Source organism: Sinocyclocheilus anshuiensis, unplaced genomic scaffold (assembly GCF_001515605.1).
Source record: "Sinocyclocheilus anshuiensis isolate Anshui unplaced genomic scaffold, SAMN03320099.WGS_v1.1 scaffold1389, whole genome shotgun sequence".
Lineage (NCBI taxonomy): Eukaryota > Metazoa > Chordata > Actinopteri > Cypriniformes > Cyprinidae > Sinocyclocheilus > Sinocyclocheilus anshuiensis.
In genome coordinates this window covers 331,835-354,440 of record NW_015552672.1, presented here as the reverse complement: position 1 = coordinate 354,440, position 22,606 = coordinate 331,835, and the positions used below count along the sequence as shown (strand labels likewise).

At 38.1% G+C, this 22,606-nt stretch overlaps 1 protein-coding gene across 1 annotated transcript in view; it reads right to left on the bottom strand.

The window, feature by feature from the left end:
* The window catches only part of LOC107667427 (teneurin-2-like), a 92,329-nt gene that overhangs the window by 14,272 nt on the left and 55,451 nt on the right, over window positions 1–22,606 (bottom strand). The window contains exon 3 of the mRNA XM_016459095.1: window positions 9,389–9,664. Coding sequence (XP_016314581.1) covers window positions 9,389–9,664 — 276 coding nt within the window. The remainder of the gene's footprint in view (window positions 1–9,388; window positions 9,665–22,606) is intronic.

Below are 22,606 nucleotides of genomic sequence, written 5' to 3'. Positions count from 1 at the left end.
TTATTGGCATGGTAAAAAGGCTTTACAAAGCACTGATATTGCTTCAAACCAATGGTGTTGAGCAGTGTTAATTTCATTGACGAATCATTTTTGTCATAATTTTCGTCAAGGACATTTTTTTCACCGACGACAATGAGACGATAACGAACTAAAACTTTATTTGAATGACAAAAACTATGACATAAATCTATTGACATTTTCGTCAACGTATAAAAACGAGACGAAAATGTTAGGGAGGGATGATGAGCTTATGAACCGGCGGGACATAAGCGAACACACTTGCTGCACATCGCATAAAACGTTAAAAAATGTCAATATGTAAGAGAAGAGCAGACATATGGATAAATCTGATGACGCAAGAGAGAACTCAATTCGGTCCGGTTTTCTGAGCGCACACACTGAAGCATACACACACAGAAAGAATGTCTCACAGCACACGAGTACTTTTTCATGTCGCATGAATGGAGAATTACACACAAAATGATTTCGAATTGTCCGTTTTGACGAGTATTCACGTAAGCACAGTTGATTACGTCTTAAGTGAACGTAAACAGTAGGGAGAACGTTTATCAGTACATTGCAGCTGTGCATTCGGTTTTAAAGGGACAGCAGCCTAATTTAGTTGCTATTGTCCCAGTCATTGATGTTAATCAAGCAACAAAAGACAGACAGAAAATCACGCACTGCTCTTGACTGAAAAGCTTTAGTAGCCCTAAAGATTCATCTAAATTTATTTATACAAATAAATATGTCTGCTTGAAAGAATGAAGAATATGGTAAACAAGTTGCTATAAAGAATGCATAATTAGCTTATATAACCATTGGTATTTCATTAAAAAGAAGACCATGTTCTTGTTCTTTATGAGAAGTGGTTTTATTTAATTTTAACATAAAGGCATGTTGTGTGTTACCGCAGTTAAATCGGTGTCTATCATGATAAAACATTAATATCAAACCTATATAATGAGTTTGGAAGTTTTAGAGAAATGCTTAATAAATGCACTGTAACTAAACCCATTAGATTTTAGCCGACAAAATTTACTGTAGATTTAGTCGACTAAAATCTTATGATATTTAGTCGACTAAAACTAGACTAAAACTAAAAACAATTCAGATGACTAAAATATGACTAAAACTAAATGGCATTTTAGTCAAAAGACTGTGACTAAAACTAAATCAAATTTGCTGTCAAAGTTAACACTGGTGTTGAGCATTATCAAATTTAGAGGCTACAATAGGCAGCGAATCAGGCAGTGACTGACAGCGCTCTAATCCAATGGCCAAAAAGCTCTCTGATCCAGAAGTCACAAACCACATTCAACAACATATAAAAACGAAATAATCTTTAGAGTAATTTTATGAACAAATGTGGAAAATTAAAAACGAAAGAAAAAAATTAAAGCAGTGTCATCTTAGATTCCAGTGCAGTAAAACAGATGTCGGCAGGGGGTGCTGCAGCACCCTCAGCACCCCTAGTTCCCGCGGCCATGCTTGTTATATTGTGTTTGTACATTTAGGTACTGAGTAATATTAATAACCAACATGTACTTAGGTTTGGTTTAGGGTTAGTTACATGTAATTATGCATAATTTACTATTATTACTATAGTAAGTACATGTAAAAAAGTGTTGCCAAATAATGCAATAGAGAGCATTAGAGTAGAAACAAATAAGAGTGTGAATGATTATATACTTGTTTTAAAGTAAATAGAAACACTTTTTTGCCTTTGTGACTTAATAATTCATGCATCAGAAGGTTAATCTGCATACTCGTATTATGCAATCATCTTGGCCAAACTTTGTTTTCACATTTCACAGTTGATTTTGCTACAAGTTCTCATAACATGCACAATGACTCCCTAGAGCTGAAGTTAGTGTCCTTAGACTCGTTAATGGCCTCAGTACAAGCTGTGTGACAGTACACCCACAAGAACTTAAAAGAGTGCGAACAGCACCACGAGCAAACTGTGGCATTTTAATGAGCGCTCCTTCTCTAATCATTTAGCTGTAATCTGCCAGGGACATGAACCCACTGTCTGTAAAAGTAACCAAGGCTCAGCGAACAACAGAAGACGGGCAGATCTGAGCGAGGAGACTTGGGAAAAGGAGCCCGGGAACGTCGGCCGGGCATTTCTTTGACGCTGAGAGTTGACCCGTGAATGCCAACAAAAGCGAGTGGTAATGAGTGTAAGTGTTGCCTGAAAGTGCCGTCTTTATCATATCATCATGCCACGCTCTTCACACACACGGTGACTGAACACGGCGCCTCAGGACTCACTTCTGCGACTAGTCACCCCGCATTCTCTTGATCAAATCCAGCTCTCGCCATCCCTTTTAATTACCTCCCACGGAAGAAATCCATTAGTGGTCGGAGTCCTGCTGCGTTTGCGTTTATTTCAATGCACACAAATGCACACACAAACAGAGAATCTTCTTTTTTCTTAAACGTTGGTGCATTAAAGAAACCCACACAGACTTGACGTGGACTTCAGTCTCAGTAGGTGGAAAAAACGGTGGAGTTTAGGACCGAGGGATTCAATATCTGCCTGTGGCTCTGAAAGGGAAGTTCAGAACGGAGAAGAAAGAGAAAAGCAAAGATCAGTGGGCTGCCACAAGGGTGTTTGACGACTCTGTGGTTCAGAGCAGCAGTGGAAACAATGCAAACGATTCTTCTGAGAACATCACGCTGCTCCCAGCTCACTACGGTGAATGTCTGTCACAGTGGCAACACGGCCACCGATGCCGCCCACAGGCCAAGTGCATCAAACTATACTTCTACTTTTTTTAAATGCACGCCGTGACTCAGGTGTCCATTACCCGAGTTAAGAACCTGTGTCACCAAGAATGTGAGATGGCAGGTGGCTACAAAAACGTCATTTTGGTACTTGTGTGCTAATTACAAACACAGCTGGACACAAAGCAGATGTTCATGTATGGATGAAGACTATTCATAGAAGCAGCCATCTGAGTGGGTGCGGACCGTAGAAAAAAGATGTAATTAAGGCAGTAAAAGAAGTTCGACTGAATGGGAAATCGTGTTTATGGTGATTCATTCTTTGTGGAAGGCAAGATGCAAAAAGTTTGTGGTCAGTAAGACATTTTATTGTTTTTGAAAGAAGTGCTCACTAAGACTGCATTTATTTAACCAGAAATACAGTAAAAAAGTAATACTGTGAAATAATATTACAATTTTGGTATGAGGGTATTTCTATTTTAATAAATGAATTTTAATGAATTTAAAATGTAATTTGTTTTTAAGATGGCAAAGCTGAATTTTCAGCATCATTACACCAGTGTAAGGGTTCTTCCATAAAATTTTCAGGAGGCATTCATAGAATCTTCAAATTTCCATTTTATTAACTGCCACACTCGTACTGATCACAAAGGTGCAGGAAAAAAATGTGAAAAACCAAAAGAAAATAAAAAACTAACTGATAAATGAAATATCAGCACATTACTGAGTTCTGGGCCTCAGATGTTTCTCCAGGGATCCCTCGCCAGAACTAACTCAGCCATAGAAAAATCACACCCTTTTAACAAACAGATCAAACCATTTTATAATTACAGGGGGTCTCAATTCAGTACATCAAACCTCAATGAAAAATAAATATATAATATATACAAATAAACTCTATAAACATATGAAATTCCATTCACCATAAAGCAATAATAAAATAAACTGGAAATAATGCCCTTTATAATAACACATTCAAATGAACAAACAATCCAAACCCATATGGTACCCAAAACTACATTTCCCATAATTCCTAGCAAAGGATATAAAGGACATCAGGAAATGCTGCGCTCTTTAAATAACAAGCCTTTGTTCCATGCTGAAGTCATGGATCCTGGCAGAACCACGGGTAAGATACACAATCATTCAAACAATTAAATAAAGAAAATATTAACCCATATCTTGTCTAGTTGTGGTTTTAATCAATCACTAGCGTGCACTCTAGTAATGAATTGTTGTCTCGCTCTTTGATCTTTAATGCGTGCATAAGAGACAACATGCACCACTGACAAAATGTTTTGGGTAAATAATATTAAAAAGACAAAATATATGCATATACATTTATAAACAAGCAAACAAACAATTAATCCCTTAAACAAAAAAATCTATTTCTCCTACAAACAAATGAAATTAATTAAAAAGAAAACTAGAACGATTGAAATAAACTAGCCCAATTATTAAGTGTGGCCTTAGCCATCACAACCAGTCTTCAGGATCCTTGAGAAATCATTCTAATATGCTGATTTGGTGCTCCAGAGACATTTTTAATTATTATCAATGTTAAAGATGTTATCACTTTTGCTGCTTAAAATATTTGTGGAAACCATGATACAGTTTTTCAAGATTCTTTGATAAACAGAAAGTTAACAATAACAGCATTTATTTGCTAATTTTATAACATTATAAATGTCTTAACTGTTACTTTTGATCAGTTTAATGCATCCTTGTTGAAGATGCTCATGTATGAATGAAGATTATTTATAGAAGCAGCTATCTGAGTGGGTGCAGACCATAGAGAAAAGATTTAATTATGGGAGTAAAATAAGTTCGATTGAGTGGGAAACTGTGGGTGTGGTGATTCATTCTTTTTTTCTCAGACTTCACTGGGCTAACATTTCAGTGATATCCACTGTTGAACATACACAAATTCATCCAAAAAATTTTAAACTCCCTATTTCTATTGTATAAATAACTGGCATACTCTCAAAACTGTTTTCTGTTCTCAAAACTGTCCAGATTGTTCATATGCTTACACTCACTTGAAAGAAAGGGCAAAAGCGATGGAGGAGTTGATCTTGTCAAATGAAGCACTGCTGCAGAAGTATTGCTTTTTACTGTTTTTAATGTCTGCAGGGCTTGAGTCTTTTGCTGCAGTCTCGAGAGGTTTTCAGTGGCAGTGTCAGTGTTGCCAACTGCTTTCAATTGAAAGTAGCTAAAACTGGTAGCTAAATGTCACTAGATGACATCACAATGGCAAATTCACTGATCTATATAAAGATGAACGTAGATCAGTGGGCAAGATGAGAACTTAGATAAGGTTTGTCCAAGCAGTTGCTATATTTGTCCCTAAACTTTTGAAAAAAGTCTCAAAAGGGGCGGGGAAGTCGCTAAATCTAGCTACAAAGTAGCTAAATTGGCAACACTGGGCAGTGTCCTCAACCAACATTCCAAACAATAAGGCTTAAAGTCCCTTCCTTCAAAGACACACCAAAGATCCTATGAAAAGTCACTAGGGGTGTAGCAGCCATTGGCACTTTCCACAAAAAATGGTACATAAAATATACAAGACAACCAACTGAACTGAATACAAACAGGTGTGATCTAATTAATGAATAACCATGGTAACTAACTAGTGGCGGGAAAATGAAAACAAAGGAAAACAGGAAACAATAATGAGCAAACTAAAAGTCCATGAAAATGAACAATGTAATTGTGAAAAAGGTTTTTCAGCAGCCATTACTCCAGTCTTCATTACCACATGATAATTCAAAAATCATTCTAATATGCTGATTTGGTTCTCAAGAACCATTTTTTTGTCATTTTCACAGTTTAAAAATGAAAATAATAGAAATATTTTTCATGCCCCGTAGGAGGTCAGGAATTGTTTACATTTTAATATATATGAAAATAGAATACAATTTAACATTTATTTAAAATTATTACAAATATTTCACAATATTAACATTTTTGACAGTATTTTTGATCAAATAAATGCAGCCTTGATGAACGTTAGAATCTTCTTTCAAAAACATTTTTTAAAAATCTAAAAAATGCTCCAAGCTGTTGAATATAATATTGTTAATAAATTTGATTGGTTGAACTTGACAAATACACTATTATTGTGTAAACAGCAACATTTAGTGTTATTTTAATTTTGCCAGTTGATTTTATATAACATCTGATAGTTTCAAGGGATAGTTCACCCAAAAATGAAAATTTGATGTTTTGTGCCAGAAACCGAACAGTATTTATATCATTTTTTACCTCTAATACACCACTATGTCCAACTGTCTTTGAGCACGCGTAGGCATCCGGTGCGTGAGGTGTGTACGTGCTCTGGCGTAGTTTACGCAAACGCCGGAAGTGATCTCTCACGTGTATATGTCACTCATTGTTTACACAGTGCACAGTCTATGGCAGCAATTCTATGCCATTAATAACCGAGCGCACCACTGATGCTGGCGCGCGGGGTAAATCAATTCCGCGAGAGGAAAACAGATTTACACGCGAGGAAACGGGAGCCCGCGAGCTCATATCAAACCCTTGCGCGTGCGTGACGTCTTCTGCGCGCAATACAAGCCCTCGCGCGCGCGTCCACTGGTGCCATGTCTTAAGTCAAGAGAATTATAAATCATCTTATAACAGGCGTCCAAAACTGGCTTCCGGAAAAGAGGAATAACCAATGACATTTGAGGTTACAATTAAAACAGCAAGCCCCGCCCCACGACTGACAAAAATAAAAGTGTTCACGCGAGCAGGTGAGGGAAGACCGAGCGCGAGGATGTGGGGAATGATCATGCGCGCGCGAGGGTTTGAAATGAGCTCGCGGGCTCCCGTTTCCTCGCGTGTAAATCTGTTTTCCTCTCACGGAATTGATTTACCCCGCGCGCCAGCATCAGTGGTGCGCTCAGTTATTAATGGCATAGAATTGCCTCCATAACAGTCATTGTAGTCCATGCATTATACGACTGATAGACTGCAACGGCTGGAGTTAAAAATCATCATATGTGTTCTAAATGATGAAACAAGGTCGCCCACATCTTGGATGCCCTGGGGGTAAGCAGATAAACATCAAATTTTCATTTCTGGGTGAACTATCCCTTTGACATTACTGCATGTATTGATTTAAGTCACAGGACTCCAGTTTAAACCCTATTATTGCAAATTGTCTATTTCCTATGTTAAATCCTCTGACTGTGTGAGAGATAATCAACACCCAATGCCCAATACCCAATTCCCCCTTATCAACATCACCACCATCTTCCTGTCCCTCATACCTCCAACACATGTGAAGGCTCACGATAGAAGCATCACAAGAAGAAGGTGAATAAAACTGGAATACTGCTGGCAGTGCATGATGAGAGGCACCTGGTGCTTATTGCATGTCGCCGCAGGTATCATAAATCCCGCATTGTGCCTTTCCCTTTCACAACCTGCTTCCATTAATGCATGTGGTGGCCTTGATGTCCAGGAATGGAGCAGCATAGCTGGGCTGGCTTTGAACGATGACTGCCTGTATTCAACCCTCTAGATCTACTTCCCCTTTCTACACACCCGCTCACCTCAACAAGGAAATCTTGCTCCTTTTCTGTTAGTATCCTCTGGAGCTTCACATCTCCTCCCTAAACACTTTGCTCCATTCACTTCCTCTTCTTTTTCATTTTTTTGTGTGCAATAAAAGCCTTTCAGTGGCGTGCAACCTCTAATATCAGCATTTTGGAGAACTTGCAGTGCTTTTTTCACAAACACTAACAAAAATGTTTGCTTTTTGATCTCGCCCCATCTTCGATATCACTGACTTAATGTGACAATAAATAAATTCTCTTAAAAAAAGGAAGAAAAATGTACAAAAATACTCACAAAATTGATTCAAATAATATGTTTTGCCTCTCTTAAGCTGCAAGAGCTGATCACTAGTAAACTGAACCCGTTGCTAGAAGGTTAATCAGCTCACTCAAACCCATTCTATACATTAAAGATCATATAGATCTATACTATAGATCAATAAGCTGTATCCATAACTTAAATTAATGTTAAAATGTATATTTGCACAAACAATGAAGCAAATGTGCACGTGAAATTCAGTAATATGCCAACTCCGTATGAATAAACCACTATGAGCACTGCAAAGTTCTACACCTAATGCAATGAACTAAAAAGGAAAACATCTGAAAAGAAAATAGGCAATAAATATATCAAAAAAATAGTCTCTAATGTATGAATAATTCGCAACACAGTACCTACTGTATAAATAATAGCTAATACTAGTATACTTGTATGCTATTATTTCAGTCCATGTTTTCATAAGGACAATTTTCACATATACAAAAAGTATCTGGACTGGGGGCAGTAAGACTTTTTAAAAACATTTTTTGAAAGATTTCTCCTATGCTCACCAAGGCTGCATTTATATATATATTTAAAAAAAAAACCAGTAAAAGCAGTATGTGAAAAAATATAATTTAATATAATTTGGCGCTCATGAAACATTTCTTATTATGATCAATGTTGAAACAAGTTGTGCTTAAGTTTTGCAGAAATTGTGATATATTTTTTTCAGGATTCTCTGATGACTAGAAAGTTCAGAATAACAGCATTTATTTAGTTTTGTAAAATGTGTTTACAGTCAATTTTGATCAGTTTAATGCATCCTTGCTGAATAAAATGATTAATTACTTTTATACACACACACACACACACACATATATATATATATATATATATATATATATATATAAACACATATATATTAACAAAAAGCACATTATTGTCATTTTGCACATTATTTTTTAACTAAAATATTGTTTTAATCAACTACAATTATGTGATTTCAGTCCATGTATAATGGACAAAAAAAACTAATATTAAACAACACTAATGTAATTTAATGGACATTTCCATTTAAAAGACAAAAACTACAACTAGGCCCTAAAACAAAATGTGTAAAATGAAGAATGATCTTAAGATAAGCTTTTTAATGAGACTACTGTCTAGTGACTATGTTTCAATTATCTTTCTGATGAGACTGATAACAAAATACAACTGTAGCTTCACTACAGTACATCCATACAGATGTCTCTGAATTTACATGCTTGTGTCTGGTGCTTGTTTTGTGAAAGGAAGAAACTACAACTGTGGCAGTTCAACAGTCAGCGAAGAGCATCTTCTAAATATGACATGATAACCAGATAAATGCATAACGCAGTACTTGACACTGGCAAGTTAGACGGGCTGGTTTGTTGCAATAAAATCTTGTTATATCAAAGAGAAACACCACTTGAGATTGCAGGCATTGGTTTGTAAACCGCTTTGATCTCGCCAACGCAGTGAATGCAGTCTTCAGAAAATGCCACGGCTTCACAAATATTGACACCTAAGTGTTGGGAATCATATAAATAGTCCTTATTCAATGATTCAGTATGCTCAATTTCACCCCAAAAAAGGCTGAAGGCCTTTGGGGAAATGAGAACATTTCATTTAGATGTCTCATTACACCGGCATTCGTTGTTGGAACTAATGTCTTACCAAATTACAGATTTTCCACTTAATTTAGAAGCACTACCCTTCTGATACATCTCCAGTCATCAGTGTCTTTTCATTTGTCTCTTCATTTGTTTCATTTCTCCACACCCAAGTGTTTCTCTCTCTCTCCTACCTGATTCTTCATCAGTCTTGTGTTCGTTTTCAGAGTCGGTGAGAGTGAGAACCGAGTGGTCAGGGCTGGACAGGCCAGAGCTGTGGTGGGACTTCAGGGGCTGCCCGCTCCACAGCTGGACGGCACGCTCCGGAGTCATGACCCCCTCGGGGTCCGAGTCGGCGTCGGATCCAGCGTTCAGACCATATCTGTCCTGCAGCAGGCTTATATCAGAACAATATACAGTGGATGACGGAGGAGGCTCACACATGCCCAGATCAGCCAATGCGAAGCTCCCTGTAATGAGAACATAAGTATTAATGCTCGAAAACAAGAAAGAGTGTGTTCGCTGCAAGGCATCCCAGACTCCTTAAAGAGCTGGATGACTAAGAACTCTCTTTGCTAAATTACACAATGACAACACAATCTTCATTCTAGCAAGACTTCATTTTAGTGTGTAAATTAATTTAAGCTTTGTATTGTCCTAGACATCTACATTCAGAAAAGCAGTGAAAGGAATGAATGTAAATTATGCTACGGTGGGATAAAAGGCCAATTCACACTGCAACAACAGATGCCGACAAACGACAACAGACATGTTTGTCAGGTTTTGTCTGATCAATGTGTAACCCCTCCGGTGTCTTTTGGTGTTGGTGCTTGTAAAATAGAAACTTAATATGAATAAATTACTACAGTAATTTTTTATTTATTAGTATTACTTATTATTTTTCCATATGTTATATCAAACTATATAATACTAATAAACTATATATAATACTATTTTACTGCCATTTGCTAATAAACAAAAAGGCAGTAAATGTTTAAAAAAAATAGGCTACATACATAAAATTAAATATTTAATTTTATATATTTTTTAAATATAAACTTTGAATTATATAATACAAGTAAACTAAACTAACATGAAATTATATTTATATAATTAGATTTTTGTATTGTAAATAAATGCATATAAAGACACTGTTTATTTATTTAATTTTAACTGATTTCATAAGCTAAGCCTTTTTTAAGATCATGAGAAACATTTATACAGTCCAATGTGTTGTAGTACATATTAATTTATCTCATAGTATATATTCATTTTAAAACAGTTACAAGTCTAGATATATGAATTCAGTTAATTTACATATGAATTAATAAGGGAATGACTATGCATTAATGAGGTAAACATTAAAAGGACAAGCTTGTTCGTGAATGAGGAAGATCCATAAATCTGTGCGCTGCATAAAACCATAGCAATTAATGTCTTCAAAATAATGACTCACTATTACATTACAGCGATGCAAAGCAGGAAACCACCAATATTTAATAATAATTTCATAAGCAGCTAAAAACATTATGCTGAATGCGCTTTGCATCCAACTACTCAGCAGGCTGGAGGAGAATTTTGCAAGAACAACCTATTGAGCAATTGTATTTTGCACAAATATGGGGGAAAAGCACAGTGCACATCCACATAATATGATTGCATGACACAATAGTTAATGAGGGAGAACAGAATAGAGGGCACACAAGGATTTAAATAGGAGCAGGATATGTTGGGGACGGAGTCTCGTCCTGCACAAAGAAACATATCTACGCAGTGCATACCTGACACGTAGTAACGGACAGCAACCGGGGCCAGCTCCACGTAAGCTGTGAGTAAGAACAGAATGTCCGTCCATCGTCTAATAACATCACTCGCAACGCACTGCGAAAGTTGCACCGCACACAACAAACCTGCTCCATATAACAGAAACTCCCTGGCTGTTTTTATGTGTGGAAAAGTCATGCGGAGCATTCTGCCTCTCTGCTGTCGTGTGTCTAGTCCAAAGGGAAAAATCTTCCAAGGTGTAAATTTGAGATAGTGTCTAACTGAACAGCCAGAAGGCATTATAGGAAAAAAAAAAGTTTCCCCAGAGGGCCTATTTTATAAAAAAAAAGGCCAAAACCCAGCCTCCTCCAGCACCTTGTCTGTTTAGACACAATTTCCCCCTTTTGCTCAGACACCTTGGACATTAAAGTGAATATTGCTTTTCAGCAGGTGCTAAAATCAGAGAGAGTGGCAAGGTCATTTGTTGAGGGAGGGGTTACCATGGTAACATAGCATTTTTCACATGCCGTCAGGTACAGTGAAGCGTTTTGGAAAAATGCATGAAAATCTCCCTTCACTTCAGTCATCTCTTTTCAGGCCTCAGACACGCCCTGTTTGACAAAGAGCCCCGCTGTGATGGAGAAGCAAATGTTAACACAGCCTGCTAAAGGCATGTCCCATCAAAACATTCCAGGATACAAAAAACAGGATACATGCTGTTTCAAAACCTCAATGATTTGAAATGTTCACATGTTCACAGAGCAGAGAGGATGGGTCCTCAAGTCCTAAGTGTATGGTGCAAACTGTCAACACATATCAACTGTTCTTGCAGGGTGAACATTTTTTTTTCTGCTCATATTCAGATGAGACAGATAGATTTGGCCGAACATATTCTACAGCCAAAATAGTTTTCAGTCAAAAGGGTTTTATGTATTTAATGAATGAATGAATGAATAGACAATTTTCTATGATTTTTTATAAAGTTATATTTTACTAAATAAAAATACAAATTACTTGTTAAAATTAAACAAAAAATAAAATGAACAATAACTAAAAATAACACAATTACGCAATATAATTAAGTAGGTAGAGTTGGTGAAACAATCTATTTATGTGTTTAGCCAAACCAGCAGAGGACAAGCCTTAATTAAATTAACCTTGAATGAATGAATGAATGAATGAATGAATGAATGAATGAATGAATCAATGAATCAATGAATCAATGAATGAATCAATCAATCAATCAATCAATCAATCAATCAATCAATCAACAGTTTTAAATTGTTTATATAAACTTCTAAAAACAACTACTAAAAATAATATATAAAATTAAATTGAATAAAAGTAAGCAATACAATTAATCAGTCGGTGAAACAATCAACTTATGGTTTAGCCAAAACGCCAGAGGCCAGGCTTTAATGAAATAAAATAAAATACTTTCAAATTATTTATATAAAATTATTATTACTATAATCATAAACAATTACTCAAGTAAATTAATAAATAAATAATAAATATATGAATAATTTCGATGATAGATAGATAGATAGATAGATAGATAGGCAATCTCACAGTATACTTGCACACTGCTGTACTGAATAGCAGTATGCATGTATAGCTGGGCCTCTCATGGATGGGCCTTTTTCTCATTTCCTGCTTGAGAAACAAATTCTCTATCATAAGTCAAACAGTCACGGTGTAAATGATGCCTTCTAAAAAGGCTAGACCTTCACAATGAAGCCTATATTACTTCATAAATGTCAGCCTATTTCAATAAATCCTCCGACCTTTCTGAATTCCATACCAGATGATTTGGTCTTAGAGCATTATTGTCTATGTTGCACTTCTTTCTTTTTTGTGAAGCCAAACAGTCGTGCTTTCCATCTCCAGAGATCAATACCATCAGCGTACAGAGGATGCAGTCAGCATGCCCTGAATAATGTCGGCCCGCTTGACTGAACTGAAGAAAATAGCTGCTGTGGAAGAGAGAGCTTCCCTGATTCCTCTAGCCGCAGCACGTGCCATTTGGGTCATTTTGTTGTGTATTGCTCAGTGCTTGAGCTGACTGTCTAACGACTGTTTCCTTGTCTGGGTCTCTTATTCATGAGAGCTCCTCTGTCTGGCTTTCCTCTTTAAATGTCTGGGGTGACATCAGAGCATCGCATCCTTTTGTTATGCCACCTTTATTATTTATCCCTCTGCTTTCTTAAAGGGGTCATCGGATGCCCATTTTCCACAAGTTGATATGATTCTTTAGGGTCTTAATGAAAAGTTTATAACATACTTTGGTTAAAATTTCTCAATGGTAATGTAAAAAACACCTTTTTTTACCCTGTCAAAATCAGCTCTGTTTTCAGCAAGCCATTCTAGTCCATGTTGCTTTAAATGCTAATGAGCTCTGCTGACCCCGCCCCTCTCTTCCGTGGAGTGACGAGCAGACTGTAAACTTCAGCTGGGAAACTGGCTAACTAGCACGTTATTAGGAAAGGCGATTTGCAAAGATTCATAAAAAACCCTTATACTCACTTCTGTTGATGAAGCTGGATCATGAATGATTCGAGCAAACATAGACACATTTAGGCAGATCGGGATCGGCGCATTCCATTCAAAATTAAATTTACGTTAATCCTCTGCGTCTTCAGCAGCTCAGATGTCAGGAGTAAATGACGACTGCTATATTCATTATTACATCCAACAACAAAACACCTAAATCGCTTAATCGGAGAAGTTCTTGTCTTCCCCTGCACCGGAGTCGACAATGGTGGATATATAGTGCTTTTACAATTATTTTAGTATCACTGATATACTATAAGAGTTTTTGTTGATATTTCGTTTTTAACATTTGTTGTGTTTTTGTCATTTTTGTTAGTTTTAGGGCTTTTTTATTAAAATGTCTATATAGCATTTATTATTTATTAGTTTTTATGTAATAGTTTTAGTTACTTATTAGTTTTAGTTAGTTAATTAATTAATACATTTTAGTACTTAAACTTTTTTGTATATATTTTTTGTATATTTTATTTTAATTTTTTAATTTACATTATTTCATGCTGACAAACAAATTTCATGGTAAGAAAAATGTTTTATGGTTTTAGTTTAAGTTTTAGTTTTAGTTAACAATAATAAACCTTATATGAACAACTATTTTTACAGCCTTTATTAATTTAATTTAAATATATTACTGTCCACTGTTAATTCATAATAATTAATGTAATTCAAACAACAAAAATGTATATGTAAAAATTAACATAAGTGTTTCAAATGTTGTTATTATTGGTTCAATATATCTAATGCATTAACTAATGCTAACTAGTTGAACCTTGTTGTAAAGTGGTAACAAATAAATCCAAGATGGCAGACGACAAGCTGCCTTATGAGGTTATAATGATGGTTAGGATGCTCCCTTAAAAAGCAGCTGCCTATGTATGCAGTAAAGCAGTTCATTGGTTCACTCTATTTTGAGTTTCTTCTATGTAACAGAAGATGGGTGGGGAGAACACAATACTTTTTCTTTCACACAATACCTTTTCTTTCACATGCATGAAGATAATCAGTCTTTCAAGGGGCTTATTTTAGACAAGTTATAAGGCACCTTTTTTTCCCCTCATAAAAGAGCCAATTTTCATTTCCAGGCTAATTTGCAAGGCTTATGAACCCCTGGATACTTGCATTAGAGCCCATTAGGGTCTGGAGGGGGTGAGAAATTAGCGTTCACTCCACTGGCTTACCATTTGCCTTGTGCAAATGAGCCGACTTAAAAACTCTGAGAGCCCAGGTGCTGGGTGTGACTAATGGCGCTTTTCCACTGCGCGAACCGTACCGAGCCATACCGTGCTGTACCATGCAGTGGAAAAGCGCCATAAGAGTGCCTTTCTCTAAAGAAAAACACTTTTTTTTCACCAGCAAACTTTCACAGCAAACTTAAAACTTGTAATCCTCAGAACATGAGTGAATTAAATAAATAAATAAAATTGTTCACACAAAACCAAAAATCTCACGTCAAACTTTTATGACTCACTTCCTACATCTTCATTTCTTCATTCAATGTGAAACCACCAGTGTGTTGAGCACTCTAGCTAAAAAGACATTTCTGAAATTAGCCAGAATAAAGTTTTTTATTTTATTTTTTTTTTTTTAACACAATGTCCAACATTAAATTAAGGACAACACTGACCTTGGTGGTACTACAGACCCAGTATTAAATCTCTGAAAGATGGGCTGAGAAGAGGCGAGATGCTCTCTGGCATAGTTTGTAGCAGACCTGCCCTTGAGCCTATGATTCACTAGATAACCATAAAGCCACACATAGAGAGGGAAGAGATCGGCAGGAATTTGAAACAAGAAAAGAAGAGGTCTTTTTCTTTTTTTCCTATAGAGGACAGTGAGGAGTTCCTCAGGGAGCAGTACTGGGTCCCCTTCAGATGTTGAAAAAAAAAAAAAAACTATGACAGATTATCACAAGATAAGCATTCAAGGTTAACATCTATATGTCAGGAAGAGATTTTCTACATCCACATAGGGTATTCCTAACATTTCACTTAAATGACATAATAGTATAGTATTAGATGTATTAAGCATTTAAGCATGTATAGTAAGCATTTGTTTAATTCACACCACATTATTTCCATGTTGAGCTGTGACCAGGCCATATGAATTAGAAAATTATTTTCATAATTCATGTCTTTCCCAGGGTTTAGTTTGCAGTTCACTAATTCATTTGTGGCTAATTGTTTGCCTTGATGCAAATTTAGCACCTTCAGTCCACAGCTGCTGACAATATCCCTGTGTTCTCAGATTTAGAGAGCATATGACTGACTAAATAATTTTTAACATCTTACAAAATGGCATTACTCCTTCAGTTAAAGTCATAATGTATTCAAATATTAAAGAGCTATAATCTTTACACAGTAAGTTTTAAACATGTCTCGTTTCTTGAGAACGACATGGAACATAACCCAACAGACACACGCAGTGACATGCAAAGAAAAGATGATGTTGTTACTGTACATCATTTTGTTGAAAACATTAAACTGCCTGCAAATTAAATGTTGACATGATGTTTAAGTGCACAGTTCAGGCCTCCTTTTTATTTTTTCTATCATCTATAATATAACCAAACAAAAATAATGGTGCCAATACTCAACAACAAAAGAGCAAAAATGTGTAAAACATTCTAAGGTGAATTCACTAAACTGCTGTGCTCGCACACACACACACACAAAATCACTATCTAGAGTAGGCTACAGGGACAATCCCTCTGGAATAACCTCAGGTAAAGCATCTTGCTCAAATGCACAAAGACGATAGCTCACCAACAACACTGACATTTCCAGACCTTTAACCATTTTTCCTCCAAGGTACACTCACAATGACTGCCACACATGGTTTGACACAGCTTTCTACATTGTTTAAAAGTCCATATAAATTGTTGTTCAAGATTTTACTTGCATATTCTGAAATATTTCAATTGACACTGGATACTGTAGGACACTACTTGATTGGATTGTGAAAAGTGGGTGTGTTAAGCTGCGCTCACATTTGCCACTGTTTGGCAAATTTTCGCAAGACAATATCCAGTCATTTCAAAAGGAATCCACGCAAAAGGGATTTTGTTTTAGGGCAAAACATTTCCTCACACAGATTTTGTAATGGGTTCAAGTTGGTCACATGGATTCGCCACACTGACCAACAGAAATCTGCTTGGTTTGAAAGTAATTTCTGGTGAGCTGTGATTCGTACATCACTACACTATTGGAAACAGACAATTTACTTTTTTTTGCTTGCAAAATTTCACTAATGTGACCGGCCCTTAACATACGAGATTGGAGCCAGAATGAATGCTAAAACTGTGCGTGGCTATTAGTTAATATTATACAATAGCCTGCATGTCCTAATTGACATCAGAGATTTGTTTGAAAGGAAGAGCATTTTTGCTTTAAAAAAAACTATTGAATCATTCACAATACATACAGTCATATGCATTATATAAAGAAAAATGTTATCTTCATATTGACTTGAAATTTTACCAAAGATTTTATTGCATTGGCCATATCACTGTACTCTTTAAATTATAAGAGAGAGAGATTGAGAGAGGGAAGAGGGAAACAGAGAGAGAAAGATGACATGAGACGGTCAAGGCCACCACAGAATGGAAAGCAAAAAATTATGCTTATACAGTAAATGCAATCCATTGTATCTACCATTTTTGAAATTATCCATATGCCACAGCATACAAACATACCGCCTCTTGCTACACAAGGTCGACATCTCCATGAATAGAAAAACCAGCAGCCATCAAGATAGGTCCGTTTAGGTGTTTATACACTAGCTAACTCTTCTTCACCATTTTAGCTTCTCATTCCCAGTGCATTCTCATTCTTATTCCACTACAGTCTCCAGTAAGAGCACTCCCATCAATATTACATCTCAAGCACTGCCCATTACACACCACTCTGTAGCAGAAGCCTAATGTCCCTCGTCAACATGGAAATGATCTTTAATTGCGATGGAGACTCACCTGGACCCCCACAATACTTCAAATCTCCTGTAACAGGCAGTGGGTGTTGGAAAATATTACAACAGCTTTAAAATATAATCTGCTTTTCATTGTCAGTTAAAGACTGTGAGCGTTGCCATACTATCGCAAGCTCCCTCTGTCGGCTTTGATGGCCACTGGCTGTTTTATGGACCTACTTTTACTCCAAACAAATCTAAACCTGAAAGTGATGCAGTCACATTGGTATTGATCTTGAACGACAAGTCCATATCATGCAGATCTAAAATTAGCCATCATGTGGGAGAGCAAAATTAAAAAGGAAAAGTACAGACCAGTTATTCCTTTTAGTATAACACGCTTTTGGCATTGCAGCTAGCGCACTTAAAAGCAGAATATACGCAGCGTTTCTCTTTCTCTTTTGTTTTGGTTTCTCTTTATTATTCCCTATGGATCTACCCACCATCCGCCTCCTTTGCATGGAGCAAGAGGATCGCTCCCATACGAGGGACATTTTAGATCTTGCCCATCTAACACATTACCCAGATAGTTGCCTGTGTACATTTTATTACGTAGGACTGAACACCTCAACTAAGGCAAAGCTTGAGAGAGTTTCACTCCATTTGTGGAGAGGGTGCTGGAGAAAAATGGATTATATTTCTCCGTCTGCCCAGCTGATGACATCTCCAGCTCCACTTCCGATCCAGAGCCCAGCCAGCAGACACCATCATCCTGCTGCACGGATCGTTCGTCAGAGCCCACCGCTCTGAGACGGAGACGGAGAGCCAGAGCCCACCGCGATCAATGAACGGATCATCGCCCCGGAGCCAGAGCCTCAAGACATGTCTGACCAGTTGTGTAAGCCGGCAACACCGTGGATCACCGTGGGAGTCTTTGTGGAGATCGAGGGAATGTATTGGGACCCTGCCCACACTCCCACCACTGAGGGTGAGCTGCCCTGCTCAGCTCTTCTTTCGTCTCCTGAATCTCCGCTGGTTCCGCCAAGTTCTCCTACGTTGACCAGCTCCTCATCTCAAGCCTAAAGGAGGGTCCCACCCAGCCTCCCACTCCCTCCCCCTCTGTCTCTGCCAGCCAGCCCATCGTCCTTGTCTCCGCTGGCCCCAGAAGATACCTCAGCTCACCCTCAGCACGCCAAGACTGGTGGATCAAATGAGCTTCGGTATCTCCAGTTGCCAGCTACCTCAGGGTTGGAGGATCCCCTGTCTCCGCCTCCAGCCTCCGAGACCCGGACTCTACCTTGGTCCTCCGACCCATCGGCTCCACCTTGGCCCCTGGCTCCCTTGTCTCCACCGTGGCCCGTCATCCCACTGGCTCCAGCGGGTTCCCTCATCCCTCCGCCTTGGTCAGTCGTTGACCTTCCTCCACTACTATGATTCTACTCATACAGCTTTGCCTCGTCCCTCAATCCCTCTGGCTCCTTCTGGCTCCTCCTTCCCTCTGGCTCCACCATGGTTCTCTGTTACTCCGGCTCCACCGCGGTCTTCCTGATCCCCGCCTCCACAGCCGATTGCTCCACCTTGGCCCTCCGGATCCTCGGTGTCACCCTGGCTCTGCGGATCTCCGTCTCCATCCTGGGCTCCTCTTCCACCGGCTTTGTCTCAGTCAGTTGGCACCCTGGTGTCGCCAGCCCTAACTCCACCATGACTCCTCCATCCGGTGACTCCATCGTGGGCTGTTGTCCTGGCTGGCCTCTGGTTATACATTTGGCTCCTCGTGCTCCCGGCCTCCCCCTGGCTCCTCCTACCCTCCACATCCCCATGGACTTATTATTTGGACTTGTTCTGTTTCTGCCCCTTTCCTGCTCCACGTCCCCCTCCAGAACCTCCGCCCTCCCTCCTCAGTTGGACTTTATGCAGCACTTCTGTCTGTTAGTTTTCCTTTGACCTCGTTTTCCTGAGTTGTCTTAATTATGTCATTCTGTTCACCTGTGTTCCATTAATTTATTCATTAGTCCCTCGCTTGCATTTGTATTTATACTCTGTGCTTTGTTCAGTTCCTTGGCCAGTTATTTGTATTGCATTGTTTGCTTTATGTTCGTGTTGGTACTTCTGTGAATTCCTATGATTTGAAGATTAAAAGTCTCCTTGTGCATTACTCTCCTTCGTCGTGAGCTTAATACTGCACCAGTATGTTACACCATCCCAATATGCTGTTAATTTTTTTCCATGAAAAAGAAAAAAAGGGGGGTTTAAAGCAGCTTCTTGTGACGATCCATGGAACTAATCAAGATAATTTGAAGCTAATCAAGCTCATTTGGAGCTAATCAAGAAAAAAAAAGTATCACGAAAGTATTACTATTCCAAGTCTTCTGAAGCCATATGATAAGGCTGTGTAAGAAACAGGCCAAAAACAATGTTATTATTTACTAAACATTTTACCTTCACTGCTATCAAAACAAATATGGTGCAGGTTTGATGTTATTGTGTTTGATTAAGAAACACTCAAAACCATAGAGGCTTGATGTTATTCGAGTTCAACTTGACCCATAAACAGTTGAGAGCTAAAGTGGAGGTGAAGATAACCAGCGAAAAATGACTTTAGGGATGCATATGTTCTCATTGAATTTAATTGATGCACCAAGGACAACATGGACCACCTACTCATATGACACAATTATTGCACCAAAACAAGGGTTTGAAACAGATCAAAATAAATTTCTAGCCATTTAGATCACTATAGGAACTTTTCCACGACATTCTAATTTATTGAGATGCACCTGTATATATATATACACACACACACACACGTACGTCTGGTTTACTATCCTGGTTTTTATACTGTACAAAACGTATATTCTATCGCTCTACACCAACCCTACACTTAAATCTACCGCTCACAGAAAACTTTCTCCATTTTTACATTTTCAAAAAACAAAAACAAAAATGCATTCTGTATGATTTATAACCTTGTTTCCCTATGGGGACCAGATTTTAGTCCCCACCGGGATAGAAAAACATGTACACACATATTTGTGTGTGTGTGTGTGTGTGTGTGTGTGTGTGTAAGAGAGAGAGAAAGAGAGAGAGAGAGAGAGAGAGAGAAAGGGTGTGTGTGTGTGTGTGTGTGTGTGTGTGTGTGTGTTACTGCAGTTGCCAAGGCAACATTTATCATTTTCATTTAGTCTTACTTGATGTACTAAAATGACAAACTAAAACGGAATTAAAATATTAATAAAAACAATATATATAATAAATAAATAAAACTAAAATTACTAAAGCATTAATTAACTTAAATTACAATGAATATACAAAATGTAAAAATAAATTCAAATTCAAAATATTATAAAAAACTATAATAGTATCTCAGTGATACTAAAACAACACTGATAATATAATATAATATAATAATGACAATAACCTATGTTTTTTCCAGTTTAATTACTATTTATAGTTGAAAAGCAGAAATAAAAATGTAATTCTAATTCTGCATATCAGTTATCAGAGATAAAAAATAACCTGTATCGTATCAGTCATAAAAAGAAAATATCAGTACACTACAAGCTGATCTGATGTGTGCAGTCATGAAATCAGAGACTATTCACTTGACGAAATCCAATCAGAAGTGGTCACCAGCCAAGCATTTGACACGCGACATGTCAATACCAAGTATAAACTGTAATTCCTCTTGTCTGATCACTTCTGATTGGATCATCCAAGCTGGATGTTAATCCCAGGTGTAAACAGGGTCATATAGATGGATACAGTTGCTGCTTTCTGCCTGATACACTCTCCTCTATCATCATCTCTCCTGCATCCACTTTCACCCACATTAACCATACTGTAATCTCAATGTTCTGCTATGTTTGGGGCAGCTCTGTTTAGTAAGGGCTCGAATGAAGGACGATAAGCACATGCTGGCAGATGTTGTGCTAGAAAAAAGTCCACTAATGGGACCATAAGAGGGTTCTGGGCTGCCTTAGAGGCAGAGCACTCCTTTCCACAAATGTCCATAATGAGTGTTCCCATACTTCCGAAGCTCCCACTCCATATGGCCTTTACTGAGGCAAAGCTGCCTGCGGAGCCCTGTTCACTCACTATGGCCATGGACCACCAGCTTGGAGCATCTTACAACCAAAAACTCCTCCCTCGATCATATGAGCATATCCATGGCAAGTTTGTTCAGATGTGATGTGGACCAGACTACAGCTGGCAGGTAAAAAATAATAAAATAAAAAATGTGTGCACTAGAAACCTCAGGCTACTGAAAGCTAGAGACTGCTAGTCTTGGTTCTGTGTCTATCATTTTCTCTCTATATGTAAGTCTCAGGCTGTCTGATCCACTCTGAAGATTAGACAGCAGTGTGCAGCTCGGTCTCAGTGGTTTGGACTATTTTTACAGCACACAGTGAAGGAGAAAAGTGACGACAAGGTCACCTCTTGCTTTAGGTAGATGAAACTTTGCTATAATGAGATGTGGACACTGCTAGTGGAGCACATCTAATCTCAGACTATTAGAGATTTTCTGTTTCATTCCGTTTTTGATCTACACCTGAGCCAGCATCTATGAAAAACGTCTCAGGTTATGCATGTAACCATGGTTCCCTGAGAACAAGGAACGAGACGACCTAGCTACACTCACCATAGTTGAGGGACTCTCAAGAGTGGAGGTCTCAGCATAATGACTCTCTAAAGCGAGAGGAGACCTAGCTACACTCAACGTCAGAGGCAGTTAGTGAGGCTCAAAAAAGGAAGAGCCTACAAACCTATATTACTGCCAAAGACGGAGTTCTAAAGAGCGGAGACTTCAGTAGGATGACTCTCCTAAACGAAAGGAGCCTAACAACACTCAACCCTAGTTGAGGAGCTCTTAAGAGTGGAGGTCTCAGCATAACAACTCTCTAGAATGAGTGAAGACCTGGCTACACTCAACGCCAGGGGCAGTTAGTGAGGCTCATGAGCCTACACATTAATACTGCCTAAGCGGAGCTATGCAAAGTGGAGGCTTCAGCAGAATGACTCTCTTAAACGAGAGGAAACCTAACTAGTTTAGGAGCTCTTAAGAGTGGAGGTCTCAGCATAACGAATCTCTAAACCGAGAGGAGACCTAGCTACACTCTGCGCCAGAGGCCTACAAAGAGCCTACAAACTCATATTACTGCCAAAGACGGAGCTCTGAGTAGCGGAGGCTTCAGCAG